Here is a 14,469-nt window from a genome sequence, read left to right as displayed (position 1 = left end):
AAATAACACAACAATTCGCAGATGATACCATCCTTCTAGGGAAAGTACAATGGAAGAGGCCTATAACTTTAAAAATATAATTAGAACTTATGTGGGATCATCAAGACAAAAATTAAATTCTAACAAATCAAAGGTTTTCTTTCTCAATACTCCTCCCAAAATAGAAAGAAATATATGTAATACAATGGGATACAGAAAAGGAACTTTTCCTTGTAAAGATCTTGGCATTCAATTGGAAAGGGGTACTAGAGAAAGTAAAACATGTAATCTTATATCCAAAAAAATGGAAAGTTGGAAAGGAAAATGGCTAACTAAAGATGGGAAAACAACCACAATTAAAACAATTTTATATGTCATTCCAACATAACAGAGGTCATATCTTCCACTTCCCAAGGGAGTAAAACGAAACTTAAACAGCAAGTTATGGAAGCTCTTCCGGCAAGGCCTGCAGAGAAGAACAAACAAGCATTGAACAAATGGGAAAGTATATGCAAACCTAAAGAATATGGAGGTTTGGACATAAAGAATTAATGCTGGCAAAATGAAGCTCTTGGAGCAAAACTAATTTGGAGGATGTATCAAGAATACAATAGTAAATGGGCTAAAAATTTATTTCACAAATATTTGAATAGCTCAAATCCTTTATCTCTGTTTCGAACTAGAAACCCGCCTAAAGGATCAAGCACTTGGAATTTCATGATGCATTGTTATCCCCTTACATCCTATCATCTTACTTGGGACATTGACCAAGGTGAGGATGCTCTATTTTGGGAAGATTCATGGGATGGGCTTCCTCCACTCGATAGCCTTAACTTGTCAGCTAAAATTAACAATACTCAAATAAATCTATGGCGATATCATGTTAGCGACTGCAAACAAATTATTAATGATGACCAACATGGAGTTTGAAAGTGGAAATCTCTTGAATAAACAAATCTATCAACTCGAGAAAGGCAAATTTATGAACAATATCTTGAAATAGACATGTTATTCACAAAGCTAGTAGGGATAAATTAATAAGGGATGTCTCAAAGAGAGAGAAATAGTGTCAAACGAGGATATGAAACGATAATTAACTCACCAATGGAAAAAGATAGATATTTCCCTCAATCTTTGTTGGGACGCAGTGTGTCTTCCCAAGGCAATTATCCTTCATTGGGCAGCTTTGCAAAAGGGAATCCTTACGACTGATAGGTTTACTAGGATGGTCTTTGCAAGGAGCTCAAGATGTTCTTTATGTGAAAACAAATCTAAGATGGCTAGGCATTTATTGTTCCTATGCCCCTTTGCTAGAAAATATTGGGAATGGTTATCTCAAAAGTTTAATTGATCAACAGCCTTTCCTGTCAACTTTAGAAATTTTCTTGATAGTTGGCCCAAACATGAGGATTCCAGGGTCTACAATTATTTATGGAATAGTTCTATGGGAAATATGGAAGGAAAAGAATAGAAGAATTTTTGCTAACAAAAGTCTGAATTTAACCTCCTTTCTCAGTGAAGTGTAAGCATGTATTAAAGAGGTAGAAAATAATAACCTCAAAAATTCTCATAAAAAAGAAGGTTCTTTCTCTGAGTGAGAAGCCCTTAGGGGTACTCTCTATTAATCTAGCAAAATTAGAAGCCTTGATCGAAGGTCTAAAACTTCGCTTGGAAATGGACATTAGAAAATTAGTCATTATAAACTTATAACCTTAAAATAATAATCAAAGATACCTTTATTAATTAGTTAAAAATCTACCATCTAGCTAGAAGACTATATTCGACGGTACCTCTTCCTAAAACAGTCACCAAATTAAGATATTAATCAAGGATAAGTCATACATTCCAAGATATAATTAAGGACAGCAAAAATATTTTAATAAGTAAACAACAAAGATTATAGTTAGTCTTTTTCTTTTTTAATCTTAAATGATTTTTTGTTAAAATTCTCTCTGGTAATTCAAGGGTGACCTTATGAATTAAATCTTTCAATTGGTTAATCCAACAATGATCTTGGTCAAGAAGTAATGTTTGCAGGCCATTTTACGGAGATAGGCAAGGAAATGTAGAGCAATAAAGGGAAGTCATAATCATAAAAAGCATATACCAAAGTTACAAAGGCCATTATCAAATTAAGAATGCACTATGGGAACTCTTAATGATGCAAATGGGGGAATGCCCCCACAATATTCATAAACTATGTAAATGGATTAAGAACTCCCCGATTAATCAAAGAAACCATGTAATTAATTCATTAAAGGTTTTGGCTTAGGCCTTTTACCGAACAAAAAAAAAATGCAAAACCTACAAAAAAATTTCGAGGTAAAAAAATGAAAACACAACCAAAAAAAATTAAGGAAAAATTTATTAAAACCCCACACGATTTTTAAAAGAAAACATTACTAAAATCTCTGATTTAATTTTCCAAAAAATTAGATAACCTGTGATCTAATTTTATAAGGACAAAAATATTTTAAAACAAACCAAAAAATTAAGGGCAGAAACCAAGACATATGTGAACGGCCTTTGCTTCATGAGAAAATGGCACAGAAGACCTGCAAAAAAACCTCATCAAACTGAAAAAAGATAGTATAGCTTCTTGTAGGGTGAAAAAAGAACAAGTAATGGCCATAAAGAAGTTGCAAAAAAACCTCATCAAACTGAAAAAAGATAGTATAGCTTCTTGTAGGATGAAAAAAGAACAAGTAATGGCCATAAAGAAGTTGCACAAGACGAGAAGGGCAAGTAAAAAAGCCTTCATGCCTTCACATGCAAAGAGAAGCCCTCAAGCTCAAGCACCCACAAACAATAGAGAGAACACAAAAGGGCACAAGCAAAAACATAGAGATGCAGGCCATGAGCTATTGTGAGCAAACAAAAGATCGAAAAAATGACACAGCTAAAACCCTCAAACAGAGGCTGAAAATTTGACACACTACGACTTGGTTGGAAAAATGCACTCACAAAACAGGAATACACAGAACACATATGCATGGCAAAACACGGGCCATAAAAACAGCCAACGGAAAATCACATGGACCTCAAGGAATGTACGCACAGATAATCAATACAAACACAAGAAACCACTGCAAAAATGCAACAACAAAAAGCTTCTCAAATTCATGCAAACCAAAGAACCCATCGCAGCTCAAAAACGGCATCCCACAAGAGAAAAATGGCTTGGAAATAAAGCCCAACTAGAGAAAACATAAAACACCCACAAAATTCTTCAACAATGTTTTTCATAAAATTATTGACAAAATTCCAAGTACAGAGGGCTACAAAATTTTCTTTTAAAAAATTAGCCAAACCTTAACAATGCTCATTGGCCTGCTCTATTACCTTGTTACGGAATATTAAACTTATATTAAATAGAGGGTACAAAAGCTCCTTGTATAGATTTACAAAGATGATGGTTCTAAAAGAAACAATTGCAAACTAACAATGGCCACAGACCTCATCTTAAGCTTTATATTTCCCTTCTCAAGGATGAGGACAGCTTGGACGTTAAAACAAACACTAGTGTTGCTAAAGCTCTCACTATAAACAAAAATCCTATTCAAGTTTGTAACTCTCTAGTGGAGGTATGCAAAAATTTATTCCAAATTGTAGGCAAGAAGAAATATCTTGACATAAACAAGATAGATAATCTTCTCCAACAAGAACTATTAATGCTGGAAGGACAAATGTGAAACAATAGCTTGGATCATATATTAGAGGCCCAATCGGTGAGAACTAAGACTCTCTATAGGAAAATTCAGAACTAAAAATTTCAGGGTCAAAAAAGCAGAGCTAAAATGAATTTGCTAAAGGAGGGAGATAGGGGTTTACATATCTTTTTCACTTTATCAAGTAAACAAGACAGAAAATGCATTGGCCTTATTTCTCACAGATCATAGCCATCCGAGCTCAAGTGATCTAAACTTTTAAAAGAGATGCTTTCATTAGCTCTTTCAGAACCTCTTTACATCAGATCAGGGTAGGAAACAGAATAAAGCTCAGAAATTTTGCTAAACGATGATTTCCAAAAGGGTTGCCATGAGGATGCTAAGGTCCTGGACAAGGACATCTTTGTTTTAGAAATTGAAAAGACTATTAAATCCATTGCCAGTGCGAAGTCCCCGGGCTTAGAAGAACTCTCAGAAGAATTTTATAATAAAATATTGATTGGATTAGAAGGGAGCTCCTAGAATTCTATAATGTTGCCTTTACTAACAGATCCTTGGGAGGATATCAACATAATTATTAAGCAAATTCCTAAGGAGGAGAAAAGACTCACATAAGGAACTGGAGACCTATTACACTTTTAAATGTTTCATGCAAAATTTTGGCCAAGATCTTGGCTAGGAGGCTCACTAAGGTCACCGAAGGTGCTAGAGATAGTGGTATCAGTGACACAAACTAGATTCATAAAATGGAGATACATTCTTAAAAATCTAATAAATAGTTGGGAAGGTATAATTTGAGCTAAACAAGATGGCCAGAATGTGGCCATTATCCTTCTGGACTTTGACAAAGCTTATACCAGCATTGAGCGGTCCTTTGTGATAGACATGTTGAAAGATTTTGGATTCCCTTCAAAGTTATAGAAATGGATGAAAATTTTGTACAGAGCTCCATCCACAATAATCGATGTTAATGATGATCTATCACAGCATATAACTCTGCAAAGCTCCATTCGTCAAGGCTGCCCTATTGCACCTGCCTTGTTTGTAATTGCTACAGATGCACTTCATTATATACTCAAAATAGTCCTTATTTCCCCTCCACTAAAAGGAGATCATGCTTTGCAAAAAAGAACAGCTCCTTAATACTCAATTTTTAGATGATACTGCTCTTTTTCTTTAACTCTCAAAAAGAAACTTTGACAACACAATTAAAAGGTCAACGATTTTCTACGATGCCTTTGGGTCTAAGATTGCTCCGCATAACTCCACCATAATTTGGGAGGTCGGTGGGCCTCCTAATTGGTTAGCTTGTAAAGGGTGGGGATGGTTAAAACCAGTACAATGTGGTTGGATGACTTGGTATTTCTTTGTTAGTCTCTCCCTCTCTAAGAGATGTGGGAATGGTTGTTCAAAAAAATTAAAAGGAAACATGAGAAATAGGCTAGAGCAGACCCACCTTCTCTCTTTGGTGGGGAGAGTGCAAGTGGTTCGGAAAGTTTTGACGTTCACCTGCTACATATCATTCTTCTGCTTGGATCTTTACTAATTTTCAGTTTAACAAGCTCAAAAAGATTCTAAGTGAGTTTCCATAGCCAGATCATAAGGCTAATGGAAAGAGACACAGTATCTCTTGGGCATGGTATTGCCTTCCAAAAAATCAGGGAGAACTATGTTAGGACTATAAGTTTGGATGGCACTTGAATATACTGATGATGAGTTTTATTAATGACAAGGTTTGTCATTGATGACAACATATATGTTTGAGTTCATGACAAACAGAGATTTTGTACATCGTAGAGGTTTATTGAGTTAGCAAAGTTAACACAAAACAAGTTAAGCTTTGTGAGCTTAGAACTGTATTCATGGATGAGTATAGATGCTACGTCTATGTTCACTTATATTTATGTTGACTATTGGATGAGTTGCAATTCTTTTGGGAAAGACTGGTAGCGAACTGGTTTGCCAAAAATTATGTCAGAGATAGTTGTTGGTAACCTTGTTGTATCTTATCAGCAAGGTGGAATTAAGGTTAGTGAGCTTGAATCATGATTGAAGACATGTTTTTGATAGCCTATCTTGGAGATTATACTAAAGAGGTCACAGAGTAAAACATGCAATACGTTTTACTAGCAGTTAATTATATTGATGAAACATGTTGATCATTATTGGATGATGTGTTAATCGTATTGTAATGTGTGAGAACATTATTGAAATAATTGTAATGAATCTTTAAAAGGCATCTATGCCTTAGAGAGGTCCTATATAGTCATTTCTACATTGGGGAAGCTTTAACAACCCGACCTAATTAATTATTTAGACAAAGTATAAAGGAAAGATATTTTCCTTGGTTGTAATATCATATCATATCACATGTAATTGTGTGGATGTGATCAGTGGATGCAAATTTGATTAGAGGAGAGCAAAGATAGAGAGTATTGGTCAATTCAGCTTATTGGGTTTGTTACCCTGAATATCTACTCTTCATCATTGACTGAAGCAATTTGGACAGTGGGTTCAGTTGTCTTCCTATCAGCCTTTAACAGGATTTGAGCCTTCTAACAAGAGTTCAAGGTCTCCTAACAGGGATTTGTCATCTAACAAGAATTGATGTATTGATTGCTTTGTATTTGGCTCCTAACGGGGTCACGTCCTTTCACAAGGAACATTTATATCAGTACACTATCTTGTGGGTACTATCTTGGCCAAGGTTTTCTATTAGATCAAGGGTTCCCTTAGTCAAAAAATCATTGTGTAATTGTGTATAGTTTATCTCCTGTTATACTCCATTATTTTGGTTATTGAAGTTGGATAAAAGTTTAATTTGCTCACTATTGATTCACCACCCTCCCCCCCCCCCACTCAGTTGTGCGGGTGGACTTTACTTTCTAACAAACTATGCTTAGAGGATTTGAAAACTCAATGTATGACCTTAGCTTCAAAAGGATATTTAATGTCATTTATGGTGATGAAACGTGGATGGTATTTGTCACGAATGACTTGAGATTGTCCAAACCCAAAAAGGGCAAATTAGGGTATCCTATTAATCTGCAAGATACTCTCTTTGGCCAGTTTGAGGTGAAGACTCGTGGCTCCATGGTCTTTGCCTCCTTGTGGAAAGCATGGGCACATGTAAAACATCTTGTCATTAATGAGGCAGCAATGAATAAGTCTCTTGCTCATATCATTGATAACAGATCCACTTGGTGGGGCCTTGTTTCCAATCGGAAGTCATTGACGTTAACCCAGGGCTGTTCTGCAAAGTTATGGGATTCTATTGGAATTACTGTTCTGCGAAACATCTTAGAGCATGCAAAAATTAGAACATGGGAGCAGCTAAGTACCAAGCTTGGGTTACATCCAGCACGCAAAGAGACTTACACTGATTAGCAGGACCTTGGGGTATTTGTTTCCAGGGAAGATGAAAAGTGACTTAGAGCTGCTTGAGTATATTAGATGACAAGATGGCACCAAACTCAATGATATTAGAATCAACAAGATCTACACTCTGCTCATTCACTTGGAAGACATCTATGCTTGTCTCAATAAAGTCTGCAATTTGAATTGACTGGATTCTAAATGGCTTAAAATCCTGAAACACGCGTGGTGCAAACCAGTTGAACCTATATAGACCTGTTTTGTTCACCACTCTTGCTTAAAAAACTTATTATTGATAATGCCCTGCATTTGTATGGGCTGCCTACTAGAGCTTGTGAATGATGTAACATTACTGAAACTTTTGAGCATCTGTTCTTTGACAGCAAATTTACCATTTCTCTTTGGTCTTTGATGTTTGGACTGCCCGTTTGTTGAAAAAAACTACAGTTTTACTTGGGCAGAGATCTGTGCTTGTTATGTGGATAAGTTTCATGCTGTTTTAAAAAGTTCCTGACTTGTTTTTAAGAATGCAATTTTTTGTCTTTACTGAAAAGGATTTATGAAGAAATTATTCAGTCCAAAAGAAGACTCCTTACTGATTTCAACATCAAACTTGTCTATTTTACTATTATCTTGCAGATATCAATTCTGCCCATTTCTTTCCCATTGGAAAGAATAAATTGAACATAGAGGAAATGGATCAGATTAATAAGTACCTGGAGGAATAACAGATCGCCAAGAATGACAGTGAAGCAAAGGACACAGAAGTAAAGAAGATGCATGAGACCAAGTGGAACATGATAGTTGATCCAGAAAGTGTCCCCATTAGGCACCTATGACGTGAACAAGCTAACTGTAACAATAAAGTAATAGGTTCTTTCTTGTGATATTAGATGTTCAAACCTGTATCATTTTTTTTGTTTTTGAAACTTGCTGATTGATTCTGATATAACTGGGGCAGGACCTCCTCATTTTCTACCACTGTTTTTGTACACTATCTTTCATAAATGAAAAATGTTTGTATTTTAGAGATAAAGTTATTGTGGACATTTCAGTCTGACTATACCCACATCAGAATTGACTCTAATCAATAAAAATTGGAAGATATAAGATAATTTGTGAAAGAAAATGAATCAAACACTGTACAATGCAAATGGCACACTTTGTCATGATGAAGCCTTTTCAGTCTTCGTGATTAAACTTCTTAGATTGAATTGACTTTAACCTTTTGAAATGCTCATCACAAGTTGATACATTCAGTGCCCTACACAAACATGTTTGAACCTTTTCTAATCAGAAGTAGGTTCAATCCAGTGGGCGATTGGGTGACAGAATATCCTCCTTCCAGACACAAAGATGCAAGATTTTGCATTTTACTGATCCCAGAAGTGTGTCAATTATTCCTATTGCTAGGCGCAAACCTCAGGTTGGCTGAATGATGTCTCTGGTGATTTGTGAACACCCTCTGCTGTGGAGTTTTGGATATGCATAAAATAGTGGTTGAACCCTGGGCCTTGCTAGTTCAAAATCATAAATCATGTTGTACTATCAGAAAGCAAGAACACTGGATAATAATGTATTTAAGTTTACAACTTATCTATTAGATTTGAAAAGCAAATTCTGCAATGATGGTTATTTGAGCAATGAGAACGGTATCACATTAAGCTATGCTCATTTTGTCCACACTGTATGTCTGTTAATGCTTTATGAGACATTATATTCGATAAATTGACAATTATATAAACTATTTTGCTGAAGAGTCGGTAAAAACTACAAAACTGAAGTCATTAAAAAACCGTTAAACATGCATTTTCTATTTGCAAGGGCTCAGCACACCGACGTGATTCTCACGTTTGGCGCTGGAATATTAAAAACATCTAGATATGAAATGTAAAAATTATTCCGCCATAAAATATCTTTAAAAGTTTAAGGAATGGTTTTTAAAAAGGAGAAATTTAAATTATCTTGGTTAAGAAATCCCTAGAAACCCTAAAAATCCCTAGGAGGAAAAACATTTGTGTTTCCTATCATTTAAATTTTCCTCGACCAAGATGCAATGCAAAATTCAGAAGGAAAAAAAACGATATCGATAAGAATACATCCTTGAGAAAAATTTGAAACTAAATCCCTTAAACCCTACCAGTAACATAAGATATAGATCATTGATATTGTTTGCATATTCCTCACAGAAAACCCGCGTCAAAGTAACATTATAAACAGCAGAAAACGTAAGCGTAAGGGAAAATATGAAGAAATACGAAATACAAAACCCTGGAGAACCTGTCAGGTTGTCAATTTTAACCTCACCTCTGCTAACGGCTTCGATCAGTGGTGAAATATCTGCCCAAAACGTTTGATCGCCGGCAGGGAAACATGATGTCGAACTGCGCTCTCCTTGCGCCGCCATGGCTTAACAGTGCACTGAAGTTCGCTCAACTTTTTGCCTCGGCCGTTCTGTTGATTTAACAAACAAAATCGGAAAATGAAATGGATGGAGATAAAGTGTATATTCGCCAAGGATGCATGGTTTCTAGGGGAGAGGCCCTGGTACTCGTTCACCCTAACTTTGGACTTCTCAAAATCTATCGTAACACAATAAAATTGGCTAAATTTTTAATGACGTCTTCTTTACCTAGTTAAGTACTTATAACTAAGATTTGGACTTCTGGCCATGAAAATTAATATCAATTTTATAGATTGTAGTAAAAGGTATACAAATTCTCATTTTTTGAACCCCTTACCTATCGTAGTCAATTAAAAGCCCTCATCGTTAATTTACCAAGACCCAATACTTGTACATTTTGTCATGTTACATTTTAATATATGCCACTCGTATATGAACATATAATATTTTTGCTTGCACACTATATCATTTATGTTCAAATGACAATGTTCTCCATTCACTTGCCAACTAACTAATAATCTCACAAATAATATTATATCGTCAATTATTAAAAGCCTAAAATTAATCACCAAAAAAAAAAATCATTAAATTCGTTTTACCCTAACCCTATATTCTTTTTCCTAATGCTAAGCAAGCATTTTCGGCTTGCCACTCGTTGTTGCTCAACGATGTCGCTGCCATTCCTCTGATGGAAACCCATTGTCGTGGCTGCTCCTTTGATGAAAACTCATTGCCGCTGCCACTTGTCTAATGGAGAACCTTCCATTCATTTTTTGGTGGATATAGTTGAAATTTATGTGACAGACGCAAGACTCTATGGATATAAGGACCGAGTATCAGAAAAAGGGCATGCCTGGTAGCTCTGTTACAGCATCCTATTTAAGTCTCTCTTCAGATTTATTATGTAATCCTTTTGAATTGGTAGCGGGTACCAGTCTAGTCTGGTATCACAATGTTGATTTTTTTCCGCAGCTTTTGTCTCAAGGGGAGGGGATGCTCATTGTTGTTCCACAGTCCATGGCCAACTTCAAAAGATTGACAAGTTTAGAAAATGGTTAGGGATCTGCAGTTAGATACGATTTTGTGCAGAACCCATTTTTAATATAAGCTTCAAACCATTTATTTGTTGATCCCATATAATCATGGCTTTTCAATGTGGGTCTTACTATTAGGAAAGGAAGAGGGTTTTATGATTATAAATATTAAATAAAATCTTGAAAGTTTTCCATTTTTGTGTATTAAATAAATAGTTGTAGTTGTTTGATAACAGTCTGTTGTAAATGACTTTGAGCCCTCAATGGTAGCATGATCTTTATTTTGCTAAAACCCATTTTTCCTTCAAATAATGTTATAGATTTCTTTACAATTTTGGAGCACAAAGATATCTAAAATGTTAGCTCAGAGGGCTCTCATATGTTGTACTTACCAGTCTTCTCTTTCATTGTTCTATTTCACAAGCAAATTCATTTTTTTGTGGATGTTCAAGATAACCCTGGTTGGAAGAAATTGCCAAACAGTTTGCTTTTGTAAAAGATGGTAAGTTGGGGTTCAAGATTCTTATACAAATGTCATTTTTTATTTGCATGCATGTTGAATGCCTGTATTTGTGATAGGGGGAGCGTAGGGATTCTTCAAATTATTATTGGAACCAGCTTTTGCAAATGTATCTGTGGACACAAATAAATTGAAGGGATTTGGCACATCTCAAGAAGGTAAGGTCTTTGTTAGACCTTACTGGGAAATGACCCATCTATTCCTTTTTTTAACTATTAGTTTCTCTTTGAACTCCTAAATTCGCATTATGTGGTTATTTTATAATTTTATTTCCATTGCTTCTACATCTTGCAACTTTCTTTCTACAATATATCCATTTTATTATCCACGTAGATTTTATGTTATATTGGAATTTTTTTATTTCCCCCTTATTGAATCACATATATATTACAATTATAGATATATTCGTGTGTTAAATAATGACAATGTTATTAGTATTACAAAATGACAACTTGTATGCATTGCAAAATAAGTATGGTCATGATATTAGAAGTACTATAGAAGGGCCAATTGTTACAATATTAGAAAATGACCATATTTTCTGCAAGTTGCACATTTTCATCAAAAGCAAGTATAGCAATGTGTAGATTCATATAAGTCTGTACATTGAAATATTGACATTACAACATGACCAGCTTGTGGAAATTGGAAAATAAGCATGGTCTATGAAAATGTATATAGTTGGAAACAGAAGTAACATCATTAGTTCACCATAAAATTTCAGCTTGTGGAAATTGGAAAATAAGCATGGTTTAAGAAAAATCACATAGTTGGAAATAAAAGAAACATCACTAGTTCACCATATAGCTAGGGAATGGTTCTGGTTCCTCCACAAGACTATCTATTATAGGATTGTTTGGACTAGATGAGTCAACCTGTGGGGTGATAGGAGTTGTATGGCCAAATATGTTTTCATCTAACAATCCAGAAAAATGGAGTTGTTTGGCTGGAGAGTGAGGGGGACTGTGGCTATTAGTAGCTTGGATGTTGTGAAGGGCAGCATAGGTTGGAGTTAGAATGTTGTACATATCTCTCAAAATTTGGTGATGCTCAGGTAGGGGGGTTGTTGGAGTACTATGTTGACTTGCTCTTCTTGAAATCAACTCTAAATTACTACCAGGACCAAACTGGAGCTCATTAATATTATGGTATGCAGGGGATATAGTGTTGAATATGTCTCTTACAATTTGATGATGTTCAAGCAACGGTGTTAGTGGAGTACTCCCCTACCCAATAGTAGTTTCAAGTCCCTTATTGACTTTCTTTTTTGATATCTTTCCTAATTTGCAGTATTGTCTTTCTTTCTTTTTCAACTCTCTCTCCTTTTGTTGTTGCTCCTTTTCCTCTTTCTTCCTCTATTTTATTATTTCTCTCTCAAGTTTTTGCTCATGTTTTCTCTTTCTCAGCTTAATTTGATTAATTTTCTTTGCTTCCAACTATTTTTTCTTCCTTTCTTTCAACTCTTGAAGTTCAACCTTCTTTTCTTCTTGTTTCTCTTGCAAGATTATGTACTCATTAGATGTAAGTATTTGAGATTTCCTACACAATCTAAGAGTAGTATTATCAGAAGGAGTGCATCTCTTTGTAACCCTTTCAATTGGTAGTTTCAAGAATTTTCTTAATGATCCCTTACTGCTTAAAAAATGTTCATCTTCTGTCTCAATAGCTATAGATGTCTTCAATGCATCCAGATTTTATTCAGCTTGACCGTCTTCATCTTTTTTATGTTCTACATTTGGAGTTTCCCAGTCTATTGTTTCAGCATAATAATGAACCATTTCTGATCTTGACAGTGAAGGTGGAGAAGGTATGCTTAGTGAAATGTCTTCATTTTCAAAATCAATCTATAGTTGTAAGTTCTCTGTTCCTTCTTTAACCCAGCTAGGTGGATAAACTTGTGTTGGCAAACTCATTTCATTGTGCAGGTCATTTTCATATTGTGTCTAGCTAACATGTGTTGGTGAAATTGTGCTTTCATTTGAATCATCTATCTGTTGTTTTGCCATCTGTGTCAAACATTGTTCACTAGCATCATCATCATAACCAGCTAAACTTAAGATGCTTGTAATTCCTACAACATCATTTTCATCTTCTACATTGAATGCATTACTTGGATTCACGTCATTACAAAGAGCATCCCTATCTAATGGCCAAATTCCAATCCTTCGAAAACCAACTGTGATGTTGTCAGACACAAGGGCAAGTTTGAAAGCTTTGCTTGCAAGTTTTGCCAATTATGTTCTCCTTATCTCTATGTGTGGATGTTTGGCCATCCATTTTGACCTTTCATATTTGAAATATCCCTTGAATGGAGAAAAGACACTTACATCTAAAGGTTGCAATTTATGACTAGTGTGAGCAGGCAACATAAGAAGATCTATGCCTAGAGATCTTGCCTCTTGAATTTTGGCTAAGGCAACATGGCTACCATAACCATCAAATATGAGAAGGTGCCTATTTTTAGGTGAAGCGCCACCTGGAACAGATTTGGAAAAATGATGCAACCAGTTTAAGAATAGTTCCTTTGTCATCCAAGCATGTGGTTGTGCTTCCATGCAAGCTCCTAACTCACAATTAGCAATGTAATTTCTAAGATTTCTTTTTGCCTTGAAGAGATAAAAGCCTGGTATGCTATGACCTACTGCATTTATACAACACAATATTGTGATCCATTCTCTGCTTTTAGATAATATTTGGGGCACACTTCTACTACTCGACTTTGCAATCACCCGCATGCCACAATTTATGCCTACTTGCACCCCTATTTCATCACAATTCCATATGTTTGTTGGTTCATAATGATAAGTATTATACAATGTCATCAAATTATCATAAAAATCTGCTACAATACTTGGTCGTAGCATCATTGCTCTATCCCTATCTAAACCCTCTACAGTCCTTATTGTCAAATCTGGATGGTGTTTGTGAAATCCCACCCACCATGACCTGCCTGGTAAACCATTCTTGAATGGATTTGGCCTAGTTTGGCATATGTGAGCCACATGTGACTTAAGTTGAATAACCTCTAATCCATGACCAAGCTAAGCTAAATATTTACACCACTGAACAACCTCCATCTCTTCTTAAAATGACATAATTGTTAGTGGTCCTTTTGTTTTTGTTGTTGTCAGTCCTGCTAGCCAATAGGACAAGCTACTAGCAGGGATTCCCCACTTTTTGGCTGCTCCTCTAATAGAAAAGGAATTATCTTCAACGTCTTGAATGACACCTTCCATCTCATCTTTTGTCCATTGATTGCCTTGGAGCCTTTTGTTTCTTTTATGTTGTTGACAAGATTTTTCAACAACTTCATTGTTTGCATTATTGGCAGCAACATTGCAGTCTGTGTTATTAGGAGTTGGTATGGTTACATGGTCACCATCATCAGAGTCAACGACGTGCAATTTAACACCACAAGGATAAACGACTTCTTGATTTTCTAATTGTTCTTTTGCTTCTTCTCTTTCCTGTTGTCATAATGCCTAAACA

The 14,469-nt window shown here is 35.4% G+C and overlaps 1 protein-coding gene across 1 annotated transcript in view; it reads right to left on the bottom strand.

The window, feature by feature from the left end:
- Positions 1-9,640, bottom strand: part of MAK10 (MAK10 homolog) — a 93,344-nt gene extending 83,704 nt beyond the window's left edge. Inside the window, exon 1 of the mRNA XM_089832927.1 lies at positions 9,330-9,640. Within this exon, the coding sequence (XP_089689053.1) occupies positions 9,330-9,429 (100 nt within the window). The 5' untranslated portion in view covers positions 9,430-9,640. The remainder of the gene's footprint in view (positions 1-9,329) is intronic.
- Positions 9,641-14,469: the final 4,829 nt, after the last annotated feature.

This window comes from Cupressus sempervirens, chromosome 5 (assembly GCF_028749045.1).
Source record: "Cupressus sempervirens isolate cs-2001-9-10 chromosome 5, ASM2874904v1, whole genome shotgun sequence".
Taxonomy (NCBI): Eukaryota; Viridiplantae; Streptophyta; class Pinopsida; order Cupressales; family Cupressaceae; genus Cupressus; species Cupressus sempervirens.
Note: the sequence above shows the minus strand (reverse complement) of the source record. Positions and strands in the feature narration are given on the sequence as shown.